Source organism: Phocoena sinus, chromosome 4 (genome assembly GCF_008692025.1).
Source record: "Phocoena sinus isolate mPhoSin1 chromosome 4, mPhoSin1.pri, whole genome shotgun sequence".
Taxonomy (NCBI): domain Eukaryota; kingdom Metazoa; phylum Chordata; class Mammalia; order Artiodactyla; family Phocoenidae; genus Phocoena; species Phocoena sinus.
In genome coordinates, this window is record NC_045766.1 from 76542348 (window position 1) to 76556051 (window position 13704).

The window sequence follows — 13704 nt, forward strand, 5'->3', positions numbered from 1 at the left end:
TGTTATTTGTTAATGACATGGGCTCCTCCTTTGCTGAATGGGATAATAGTTTTCAACTACCAGAAGAATAATTCCTTTACAAGGTTATGGCTACAGACATGACATACTTTTAAATTTAGTCTGCCTTATTAACATATTCTCCATTACTTTCTTAAGTCTTAATCAACAAAACAATAAATTAAGCCCTGATTTGTAGTATTTTTCAATTCCATGGTGTAAATATTCTCACCATGGCTGATTTTAAGCTCCCAGTGTGATGGCACTGAATGTAGAGTTGGGAAGAGATGAACAGTAGCATACCATTGCATAATACTTCTACCATACAGTAGACATAAATAACTCAAGAGTACAGATAATAGTAAAGTGTAGTGAAATAATTAGAAAGTGATGAATCTTTTAAAAATATAATCCATTTTATTATAAGTTTATACAATATAATTCTAAATAATGGTTTTTAATAAATGGCTCACAAAATTTTTGAAAATTGAAGAATCAGTTCTGGTGAGCCAGTATGACTTGTACCTCCAGCACAAAACCGTACTACTCTTTTCACATCAGAGGTAGTATTATCACATAGAGCAGTTGGTATGCTCTCGCCCCTCCCAACTCCTCCCACACACACCTTAGTACAATTGTTATACTAATATTCTGCTAGTCAAATAGGCTTTAAAGCTGATTGCTTCCTTTCATTCCTATGGACAATTAGTCACCAAGACATTCATTAATCTGTTCATTACTTTTGAGAATTCTACCCTGGAAGAAATAAAAGGGTAATGAAAATCATAAAACAAGGACAAATGTAGTTTAAAATATTAAAGTGTAATAATTAATACAACAAACTTATGAGAAAATTAATAGTACCTCCATTTTACTAAGAGGAAACTGAGGCACAAAAAAGGTTAAATATCTTGCCCCAATGTCACACAACTAGGTAAAGGTTAAGCTGGGATCCAAACCCAGGCAACCTTACCATAGAGCTCTACATTACGATACCCTTGCACCGTGATGTTCTGCTCAGATCCCTTCTACAGGGTAATAAACCCACTCCCCAGCTGCGGGTCATATCAGCTGTTGACAGTTCACAGCAGGATCTCTCACTCGCCTTACCTTTGCTTCATCTTTCCCATCAACAGTTTCCTCACGGCAGAGAATATTTGTATCTCCTACATTTGAGTCCAGTTCTACCCGCAGGCTAGGTTAACCATATCATACTTATGTGGCCCAAATAGCAAAGCTGTGGTAGTGAGGGTGTAGGGAAATGGGGTCTCTCATGTGGTGGGTGATTTATTAATTTCCCCTTGTAATTTTGCCACTTTTTGCTTATCTGCTTTTGCTTAATTTAAGGCTGTTTTGGTTCAAGATTTTTATATCATCCAAGTGAATTGTTTCTTTTTGTCATTAGTGAGTGCTGTTCTTTCTCCTTTATTAATTCTCATTGTCTTAAAGTCCATTTTGTCTTATACTAAAACCACTTTAATTTGGTTAGTCCTTGCTAAGTGTTACAGATATCTTGAGTAGGTTGGCCGCTTACTCAAAGGCAGTCTCTCCTTCCTTGTTAGGAGCAAAGTGCTGAAGTAAAGGAAGCGCCCCTTCAGACACACACTTGACTCTTAGTTCCCTTCTCATGGAATTGGTTTAGGTACGACCTGTGATCCAGTTCTAGGCAAAGAGATACAAAGGGAGTCTGCCATCCATTCCTTATATAGAGACACTTAACAAGAAATCTCTGTTCCCTCCTTTTTTGGGGACGTTATCCGGTGGGATATGCTGATGAGAGATACTGCAGCCAGAAACACTGAGAATGGCAAATTGAAGAGAGAGAAAGAGCCCAGGTCCTTGAGGGCATAATCGAGGTACAGAATCAGCTCTAAAACCACCTACCTCCAGATTTCTTATTGAGTCAGTAAACGTCCTTGTTGTTGAAGCCCCTTTAGTTTTATATTCAGTTGCCTACAGCTGAAAACATCAGCCAGTCTTGGGGGAGGCAGTTCTCTGCAGGCTCAGATGAACTTCCAGTGAGGGATGAAGCTGTGACCTGTCAGCAGCAGATGTTTCGAGCAACTGAGAGAAACGCTAGTCATTCCTGAAATGAGGATACAGGAGGAGACACCCTTGTATCCTCTTCAAGGTATTAAGAGTTAGGGTAATATGATGGTTAAGGTCTGGGTCAGACAGACTTGGGTTCAAGAGTTATTCTGGATTTTACCAGCTTGAGCAAATTAATCAAAATCTATAAATCTTGGTTTTCTCAACTTTAAAAAATAAGTTTAATAGTACTCGCCAGGAAAAGTTTTCAGTATCATATAAGACAAAAAGATAAGTATATAAAGAGTATCATATACTGTCTGACTTCGCGTGTTTCAATTATGCTGTTTTTTTCCTCTACTCTTTCTCTATATTTGATTGCATTGTTTTCTGCTTTTATCTCTACTGTTGTCTTTCTTTGGTTTGTTTTGGGTTTAACTTGCTCTTCTTTTCCTAGTTTCTTAAGATAGAAATTTGTACCATTGACCTGGGACCTTTCTCTTTTTTTTGTAAGCATTAATGTTATAATGTTATAATTTTTCCACTAAGTACTGTTTGAGCGGCATCCCATCCTTTGTTTGAGGGGGAAGGTAGGGAGAGGGTGATGAGGAGTGATGAGGTGAAGGCTTCCTTCTGGGGCTCCTTAGAAAATGCAGAGGAGGGAATCCCCTGGTGGTCCAGTGGTTGGGAGTCGGCGCTTTTGCCGCAGGGGCCCATGTTCGATCCCTGGTCAGGGAATTAAGATCCCGCAAGCTGCAAGACATGGCCAAGAGAAAGAAAGAAAAGAAGAAGAAGATGCTGCATTGGAAATCTTGGTTACCAGCTCTTGCTCCCAGATCATATCAGTTCTATGGACATGGCTAATAGTGGATTTTAGCCCTTAAAATCTATCCTTTGTCTTCTATATAAACCACAAAGTTTTCATTCACTTAACTTTATGAGTAAATATGACTACTTCTGGCTTTCATTAAGGACAACTTGTAATTGAGAACTACAATTTACAGGTGTAGACCATCAGAGAGAAAAATATGATTTAATTACATGTACGACAATGACATTGTGTTGGGGGCCCCTATGGGGACCCCTTGGCTTCAGTAATTCTCTAGGAGGACTCAAAAGATTCAGAGTACAGAAACACTCAACAGTTGGGATTCATTATAGTGAAAGGATACAAAGCAAAGTTAGCCGTGGGGAACAGAGCATGAGGAGACTCTGGAGGAGAGATGGTCTTCTCCCAGTGGGGTCACGTAAGGTGCACTGAATTCCTCAAGCACTGAACTGTGACCACGCATGTGAAATGTCTACTAGGGGGCCTATTACAGACTCAGTGCCCAAGGTTTTTATTTGGGGCTGATCATGCAGGCAGCCTCTACCTGGCACATACCAAAATTCCCGACTCCTTAAAGGAAAGCAGGTATTCAGCACAAATCCCGCTGTTTGTACAGACAGGCACTCTGTGAGCCACTCTTTTTATCAGTTAGGGAATTGGGAGACCCCTCCCCAAATCAAAGATCAGACGCCAGCCAGGATCAACCTTACAAGCGGGCCTTTGCAAGGATAACTGTGTTAATGAACTCTTTCTACACAAGCATGTTCCTGTCAAACCAATTGGATTGAACCACATTCTTCAAAGCAGTAACGTGAAATATAATGTGGTCACCTGGAATTACAAGCTTTTTATAACTAAATAAGCCATAAGGTACAGGAAAAGTGACTTTTAACAATGCACTATCCAAATCTGTTTTTATTAAATCCTGTGTCTTTACTAATTTTACTTTAAAAATTTTCCTCAAGCCCAGTGAGCAGTGGTCAAATCCAAACTCAGCCAAAAAGAGAGTCATAAAAATGCAGTTCACAGCCAGAAACTAAAATATTCAATTCACAGACTTGAGTTGACACAACTTTGCCCACAATTTGGCCACATAGCCAGAAATTTCAGAATAATTCAGAGGTTCATAAAAATCATTCCCCAAACTCCAGGGAGACTATGTCATGTTCTTGAGTCTCCTCTCTTATAGCTCAGTCAGTTCCACTTGAAACTCATCGCTCTGGTGGGAACCCTGAGGTTTGAAGTCCAAAGTCACTCAGAAACAGAATGGATGATCCATACTCAGCCACAGTTTTAATCTCTTTTGAGGTGGTCACAGTGATGCACCACCCAGGGGCCACTTTAAGGAGGGACTTGTTGACTCAGCTGCAGGAAGTGCTATCAGCCAACAGCCTTCAGCTTTCGGCCCATTAGGGATTACAGCAGTGGCAGAGCTACCTTGCCCAGGGTCATGCCCTTCCTGGGGCAGCCCCCATCCAATGACTGATTCAAGTGGGAATATAAAGACCCAGCCTTCCCAGCCAAACGTGGGACAACTCTGATGGGCCTTTTTTTTTTTTTGCGGTACGCGGGCCTCTCACTGCTGTGGCCTCTCCCGCTGCGGAGCACAGGCTCCAGACGCGCAGGCTCAGAGGCCATGGCTCACGGGCCCAGCCGCTCCGCGGCATGTGGGATCTTCCCGCACCGGGGCACGAACCCATGTCCCCTGCATTGGCAGGAGGACCCTCAACCACTGCGCCACCAGGGAAGCCTTGATGGGCCATTTTAATGCTCAAGCACCCCTTGGGGTCAACTGAGCCTGTCTTCAGGCCCGCATTGCAGCTTGACCTCTTTGCCCAATCCAGCTTTCTCTGTCTCTCTTCTACAGGTGCTGACCCCAAGGGCATTCCTTAGTAAACATCCTGTATGTTACATTTCATGTCAGCAGCTGACCCCTGGAGAAGCCAGCCCATAACGTAATTGGGTAGGACATTTTAAAGCATCTTTTCATTCCATTGAATGAAGGCAGATCAGCAACTGGGAACAAGGGCCATCTGCTCAATCCATGTGTCTTTCCCAGCCCAACCAGAGCACCTTCTGAAGAAATCAGCAGTGTCCTTCCTCCTCGCAGTCTCAAATTCAAGGTATTTGGATGTTATATTATCATCGGTCTGAAAGTACAATCTTGTGAGTTAGTCTACATACAAGAAGGTGCATATCTTACAACCCTTACATTCTAGAGGTCTTTGTTCTATGGAGGAGGTTTGATAATTTTTTCTGTTTCCATAGGCCAGTCTTATGCCTGAATTAAAAGAAATAAAATATCTATCCTACATATCAACTTCTTCCCTAATTGCTGTAATCTGTCAGTGAAATCAAGACATGAACGTAAAGAAATTTCAGTATAAATTACTCTCTTTCTATATCTAGCAATGAACCTAACTTTTAAAAATTCTTGGCACACAGCAGGAGCTGAGTACATTATTCCAGTTATCTTTTGCTGTTTAACAACACTCCCCCAAATATAGTGATATAAAACAATGACAATCACTTGTTACTACTATCTCTCCAGATTCTGGGCTCACATAGGCAATCTCCCACAAGGTCTCTCGTGTGCCTGTGGTCAATCTGTGCGTGAGGCTTGAGTCGTCTCAAAGGCTGTTTTAGCCTCACACGTGTCTGGTGCCAAGACTAGGACAACTCAGACAGCTGGGGGCTGGAGCAGCTGGGGCTCCTCTGGCACCACCATCAATATGTGGGTTCATCACGTGGCCTGTCCAGCATGGCAGCTTCAGGGTAGCTGGACTTCTAACACGGCAGCTCAACTCCTAAGGCGTGTCGAGAGGGACAGGGAGGGAAAGAGAAAGAGAAAAGAGAGAGACCAATGCTGTATCACTTTTTACGACTTAGCCCTCAAAAGTTATGCAGTGTCACTTCTCAGCATTCTGTTCATTAGAAGTGAGTCACTAAGGCCAGCTCATATTCAAGGAGAGAGAAATAGACTCCACTTCCTCACAGGAGGAGTATTTATAAGAATTTGCTGACTTTGGCCTCACCCATTGCGGAGCACAGGCTCCGGACGCGCAGGCTCAGCGGCCATGGCCCACAGGCCCAGCCGCTCTGCGGCATGTGGGATCCTCCCGGACCGGGGCACAGAACCCATGTCCCCTGCATCGGCAGGCAGACGCTCAACCACTGCGCCACCAGGGAAGCCCTGCTGACATGTTTTAAAGCTACCGCATATGCCAAACCTTCTCCTTTTGAGCAGAAAACAGTTGAGCCTCCTTTGTTTCTTTCTTAGCTGGTGTTGCATTCTGACCACGTGATCCTGTTTCTGTGTACATTCCAGAAAACTTACAAGAAAAATGACAAGAGCCAACATTTATTTAGAGCTTATTTTGTGCTGGTAATCTAAGTTCCCAAGTTCTCGATCCTGTTTTGAATTATTCTTCACTTAGTATCCAAATAAAATATCTCAAGTCCCCATCCACTGCACTGCGGGACAGTCCCTCCCCAGTACAGCTCTTTCCAGGGGACTACCTTTTCCAGAGAAAGTCCACATTGAAATCTGCTTCTTGGCTCCTGTTTCCACGCTGCTCCTGTGCTAGAGACACCATCCCCTCTTTTTCCCCCAAATCATCACTAGCACATTCACCGAAGGTTTGGACTAATTACATCTTAGTGCAGGAATCAACTTCCAGGTCAACGTCACTCATAAATATTTCCAGGAATTCATCAGCCATTTCCTATCTAACCATCTCCTCGCTCAGTGTTAACATGGAGAGGTCCTCTCCCACTCTCTAGATCAGCAGTTAAATGTTGGTAGCCACCCAACTGAAGCCTGCCCTGAGACCTGCTTTCGAAATTTGAATTAGATGATAACATTGTAACAGTGTGAGTTTCCATTAAACCTCAGATTTCCAGCTTCTCTCGGGAAAAGGCAGGACAGGTTACCAACGTTCGGTTTACCTCCTTGCAAGTCAGCAATCAAGTAAGTGTAGCCAGTATCGTCGGATCCCTGGCTTCTGTTCATTGAAAGTTCCTTTGGCCCACTTCATTCATTACAGTAACCTCCAGCTCCTCTAGACATCTGGGTTTGCAACCCCTTGCCCTAAGCTCCACTTCCTCCTCCACCCCTTCCCCATGTTCCCAGGCCCCTACCGCTCCTCTTTAGAACCCACACAAACCCAAAATTCCACTCACTTTATGATACTAAATAACTCAGCTTTTTCATCATCTTGCTCATACACCTGGTCAATTAGACCAGGGGTCAACAACCTTTTTCTATTAAGAGCCAGATAGTAAATATTTTAGGCTTTGCAGGCCATATGGTCTCTGCTACAACTATACAGTTCTGTCATGGACCAAAAGCAACCGTTGGGGAAATATTAAAAAACGTATCTTCTGCCAACCCAGAAGACCTCTCCACAAAGTAGAAGAGAAAGAAAATAGTCTTATTATTGATTAAGTATTAAACCAGACTGTGGTACTCATCACAGGCAATCCACTAAAGGAAGTTAGAAGACAGACAGAAATCTCACCTTTATATATAGCCAGGCAGATATAGCCCGTTAACACGCGTGGCCTCAAGAAAAATAACTAGTCCTCAAGTGAGAGGCCTTGACAACACCATTTGTTACACACAATTCATCCTAAATTCACCTGGTAATTGGGGTGTCCATCTGTGTTAGCTAATTGCCTTTATCCAAAAGAATAATACAACTTCTCACATCTCTATGACCAGTAGGTAGTTACAACTTGGAGCCAGTTGCTGGTGAAGTTCGGCTCCTACCCTCCCAGGGAAATTGGGAGATGGAGTTCCACATTCCTTGACGACTGCATTTCAAAGAGATGGTTCCCATATCTTTGAGAAAACACTCTTAGGTTGTAAACCTGACCAGAGGCTTTTTTAGCTTTCAAAAAGTTTTATGTACATCTCAAAGGGACAGAGAAAGCATTAACAATTGCAAGTTTTCTAAAGCTGAAATGGAAAGTGGAGGGGAGATTTCTTCCCTTTTCAACACCTGAGCAAGTTAATTTTTAATTTTTAAATTCATCTTTGATCTTATGCAGCCATAGAATGTATGTAAACAAAGCAGTATGGCTGTGTTTCAATGAAACTACTGTGGACACAGAAACTTGAATTTCATTTAATTTTCACATGCCATGAAATATTATTCCTCTTTTGATTTTTTTTTTCTGAAACCATTTAACAATGTAAAAACCACTCTTGGCTTGCAAGCCGTGGGGTGGATTTGTTCTGCAGACCATAGTTTCACAACCCCTGACCTAGACTCTGACAGTGATGGGGATTCCACATAAGGTGCTTTCCTAAAAACAGTGAACCACGGATTTTGCCACTGCCTTGGAAGCCAGTAGTCAGCTGCTGTCAGTTTTTTGTTTTAATTAGTATTTCTACTAGACTGGACATTTAGTCCCTGTATTAATTTCCTAGGGCCGCTGTAACAAAGTATCACAAACTGGGTAGCTTAAAAGGAAAGAAATTTATTCTCTCACAGTTCTAGATCCAGAAGTCTGAAATCAGGGTGTCAGCAGGGTTGGTTCCTACTGCAGGCTCTGAGGAAGAAGGCTTTTCATGACTCTCCCCTAGCTTCTCATGGTTGCCCTCAGTCCTTGGCATCCTCTGGCTGGCAGCCTCACCACTCCATTCTCTGGCTCCATTGTCACATAGTGCCTTCCTGGCAACTGCCTGTGTCCAAACGCCCATCTTCTTGTAAGGACACTGGTCATCAGATTAGGCTTCACCCTGATGCAGTATGAGCTCCTTTCAGCTTGATTACCTCTGCAAAGACCCTGTTTCCAAATGTTACAATTATGGGGTTGGGGTTAGGACTTCAACATACCTTCTGGGGACAAAATTCTACCCACTGCCATTCCACTTCTCAGATTACTTTGTGGCATGTGGCTAGGACCTGAGAGTTCCTTTCTGCTCATTTACTAGGAAACATTCCTTTTTTGCTAACAGTCTTGGTTGAACTAAAGGGCAGCAGAATATGCCACCCCAAAATATGACTGTAGGAGTTCAAGGTGTGCCACCCCTAAAATATCCTGCTTTGGTATCTTGATTATTTTGAGCTGTAGGCACATATAAAACAGCGAATGCAGGGAGAGGCTTTCTCTGATTCCCCTTATCTGCCTAAAGACAGATCCTCCAAAAGGAACTTGGTTGTCATAAATCCACCCACACCCAACCCCACATCCCCCAGAAGTTTCATCAGCCAGGGGTGATCAACTCTTTTTGCAGGAGAGGGTACTGGAAGTTAACACCTCACCTAGACACACTTTGTCACAAACTATGATACCATTCATCTATCCTTCTAAGGGCCCTTCATTTTTCCTAAAATTCATTTACTCTCACCTAAGAGATCTACATCCCCCTCCTCTTTCCCTATTAAGATGGTATTTAAGTCTGGATTCTAAACCACCTCGGGTAGTTATTCATTCTCGCTGGGTATCTCCCACATATACATGAGGTATACATGCAATAAACTTCTGTTTGTCTGTCTGTTGTTAATCTGTCTTTTATTACATGGGTCTCAGCCAAGAACTTAGAAGGGGAGAAGGAAAGTTATTTCTCTTCCCCTGGACTAGGGTGAGCCACTCGATCATCATTTACCTATGACCTTTAGCTGCAGTAAAGTTCACATAACCAAATGGAAACAACACCATCTTTCCATCTATCCAATCAAGAAGGCAGCAAATAACTGTATTTCTATAAGCCAGTTCAATGTCCTGCAAAGAAAATCTTGCTCTCATTAGAGCAATATTAAATTCTTCTGAAATGTAATTTTAGCAACTTTACAGAATAATTCACTCCAAGTCTGTTGATCTTAACTCGACTAGAAACATCCCCTCTATCTGTCCTTTTGCCTCCTTTACCTCTACATATTCATTGCTCTTTTACCATTATAATGGGTGTGTATACACAATTTGGTATTCTTCCTCTTATGTAATGTGATTTAACCAAATGTTTTCTATTTCCTGCATCATATTTATATTTTTAGTATATCACTAGAGTATATCATTTTGATATATCACAGTTAGCTTCTATATTTTGGCGTTGTTAGGATCTTAGCTTTCTTTCAGTGTTTCAATATCATAAAATAAACATTGTTTATGTAGACTTTTGGTTTTTATTAAACATTATTTCCTCAGGATAAATTCTATTACTTAGTGGGGGGTTAGGCATATTTATGATTCCTTCAATAAAGTACCATTTTGCCCTTCAGAAAGACTGGCTCCATTTGCATTGCTATCATTAATGCATGATATCTACTTTCCTCAAGATTTGCAGGCTTTGGGTTTTATCACTTTTCAAAAGTTTTTCTAATTGTATTTTTAGGTACAAAATGAAACTTCCCAGTAGGTGAAGTATTACCAACAAGGTTGACTGAATGTTTTAAAAATCATGATTTAAAATCATGTTTCTCTTGTGGGACTATCTTTTAATCATTTGTTTAAGGGACGGTTGGTATTTTTGCCCATTTATATGAGCTCTTTATACTTTTCAGTTACTGGACTTTTGTGTTTATGTGCAATTTCTCCATTCTTCTGAATTTTTAAAATCTTAGCTTTACTGATGTACTTTCTATCAAAGCTAAAACTATCTAAGTAATGAACCTGTCCAACTTTTTTCATTTCTATTCCATCAAAAGTCAAAAAGTGATTTCCTCTAGTGCTAGTCTGTTCACATACATGAGAGTGTATTTGTTTTGATTTTTAAGCATTTAACTTTCAATCCATCTGGAATTTTTTGGAGAGTATGGTGGAGGGTGTGGGTCTTTTTAATATTCTCATTATTGATATTCTTATATACCAAGGGTCTCAAATTGGTTACGAACAGATTTCAATGTCGCCTTTCTCGACCCCTGGCCTTCTTGGCGGCTGCTCTTGATTGGGGGTGTCCCGCACCCAAGGCAGGGAGATGGTGGCTGCAAAGAAGAAGAAAAAGTCACTGGAGTCACTCAACTCTGGGCTCCAACTCGTTATGAAAAGTGGAAAGTATGTGCTGGGGTACAAGCTGACTTTGAAAATGATCAGACGAGGCAAAGCGAAACTGGTCATCCTCGCCAACTGCCCAGCCTTGAAGAAATCTGAAATAGAGTATTATGCCATGTTGGCCAAAACTGGTGTTCATCACTACAGTGGTAATAATATTGAATTGGGCAGAGTGTGTGGAAAATACTACAGAGTATACACAATGGCTATCATTGATCCAGGCGATTCTGATATTATTAAAAGCATGCCGGCACAGACTAGTGAAAGATAAATCATGCACAATTTTTCTTTAATAAAACTGGCCAGAGCTTGTTTTTAAACAAACAAACAAACAAAAGATTTTAATGTCTGCTAGGAAAAATTCTTCTCATGACTCCTTTTGAACCTAGAATACTCTTTGATGTTCTTGCCCATTTATTTTTCCACATAAAATAAAAATTACGTGAATTCTATGAAGCATTTTCTTTCTAATCAGTGGCTGGTCACCTGAATCCAATAATGTCATGTCCTGTTCTGAGTTGAGGCTGAGTTGCAGCCCTGGTAAGTCTCAGTCTACCTCAGTTTTACTCCTGTCTCTTCAGGATTTTTGGCAGAAATCCCCCTGATGAGTCCAGAATTCTAATCCTTGTCTCACAAGATTTTGGAAGGCTCTGTTCTGCTTGCAGAAGTTTTCTGCTTCTGTTTTTAGAACTCTAGACTCGTGCATCCCCAGATGTTCTTGAAGGGACCTCCCAAATCTCCTGCCATAGCTCTGCTGATCTGTCTCCCAGCTCTGCTGATCTGGTCTTCCCTGGGTGCGAGCCCTGGGATCATCAGCCTCGGGCCCACGCCCAGAATCAGCAACTAACACCTGGGTGAAGTGGCTGCAGAAGTCAGCCCTCCCTCTCCAAGATTCTCCCTTTCTGGAGTCTCAGCCCCTCCGGTTCTCTCTCGTTGACTCAGCAGCTCTCCTCTGCCTGAAAATAGATGATTTCTCTATTTTGTTTCAATTTTCTGGCTGTTTTAGGTATGAGGGCTGGTCTGTCACAGTCTAATCCAACTCAGTTGGAAATAAGTTCATTTCATCTTAAACATTTTCATTGTATCTTCTTATATTTTAAAACCAAAAAAGTTTCTAATTGAGATATATATTTAAAAAAAACAACCCACCATGCCACTTCACACCTACCAGGATAACTAAATCAAAAAAGGCAGACAATAATAAGTGTTATCTAGGATGTGGAGAAAGTGCAACACTCATACGTTGCTGATGAGATATTAAATGATACAACCACTTAGTAAAACAGTTTTGCAGTCCCTCAGAAAGTTAGCGTTTACTACATGATCCACAAATTTCACTCCCAAGTAGGTACATATTCAAGAGTGAAACATATGTCCACACAAAAGCTTGTACACATATGCTATAGACAAAATCTTTGTGTCCCTCCAAAATTCATAAAGCCCTAATCTTCAATGTGATGGTATTTGAAGTTGGGGTCAGATGGGAGGTAATTAGGTTTAGATGACATAATGAGGATAGAGCCCCCGATGGGATTAGTGCCCTTATGTGAAGATGAAGAGAACAGATCTCTCTGTCTCTCTCTTTCTCTCTCTCCACTATGTGAGGAAATAGCAAGAAGGGGTCATCTACAAATCAGGGAAAGGGCTCTCAAGAAGAACCCAATCATGCTGGCATCCTGACCTCAGATTTCCAGCCTCCAGAACTGTAAGAAATTAATGTTTGTTTTTTCAACCACTCAGTCCATGGTATTTGTCATAGCAGCCCAAGCTGACTGAGACAACAAATATTCATAGAAGCTTTATTCACAGCAGTCAAAAATTAAACAATCTATAATCTCCAAAATATACAAATAGCTCATGCAGCTTAATATCAAAAAAACAAACAACCCAATCAAAAAATGGGTGGAAGACCTAAATAGATATCTCTCCAAAGAAGACATATAGATGGCCAAGAGGCACATGAAAAGATGCTCAACATCACTAATTATTAGAGAAATGTAAATCAAAACTACAATGAGGTATCACCTCACACCGGTGAGAATGGCCATCATCAAAAAAATCTACAAACAATAAATGCTGGAGAGGGTATGGAGAAAAGGGAAACCTCTTGCACTGTTGGTGGGAATGTAAATTGATACAGCCACTATGGAGAACAGTATGGAGGTTCCTTAAAAAACTAAAAATAGAATTACCATATGACCCAGCAATCCCACTACTGGGCATATACCCAGAGAAAACCATAATGCAAAAAGACACACGTACCCCAGTGTTCACTGCAGCACTATTTACAATAGCCAGGTCATAGAAGCAACCTAAATGCCCATTGACAGACGAATGGGTAAAGATGTGGTACATATATACAATGGAATATTACTCCACATAAAAAGGAACGAAACTGGGTCATTTGTAGAGACATGGATGGGCCTAGAGAGTGTCATACAGAGTGAAGTAAGTCAGAAAGAGAAAAACAAATATTGTATATTAACTCGTATATGTGGAATCTAGAAAAATGGTACAGATGAACCTGTTTACAAGGCAGAAATAGAGACACAGACATAGCGAACAAACGTATGGACACCAAGGGGGGAAAGGGGAGGTGGGATGAACTGGGAGATTGGGATTGACATATATATGTATCTATGTATAAAATAGATACATATATGTATAAAATAGATAACTAATGAGAACCTGCTGTATAGCACAGGGAACTCCACTGTACAGTAGAAACTAACACGATATTGTAAAACAACTCTACCCCAACAATTAAAAAAATTAAACAATCCAAATGTCCATCATAAATGAATGGGTAAATAAAATGTGGTATATCCATACAATAGAGTATTATTTGGCAA

General features: G+C 41.2%; 1 protein-coding gene across 1 annotated transcript; it reads left to right on the forward strand.

The window, feature by feature from the left end:
- The first annotated feature begins 10702 nt into the window (after positions 1–10702).
- LOC116753549 (60S ribosomal protein L30-like) lies at positions 10703–11123 on the forward strand. The gene has a single exon (XM_032631425.1). It carries the CDS (start codon positions 10779–10781, stop codon positions 11121–11123), a length of 345 nt encoding a protein of 114 aa, XP_032487316.1. The 5' UTR covers positions 10703–10778.
- Positions 11124–13704: the final 2581 nt, after the last annotated feature.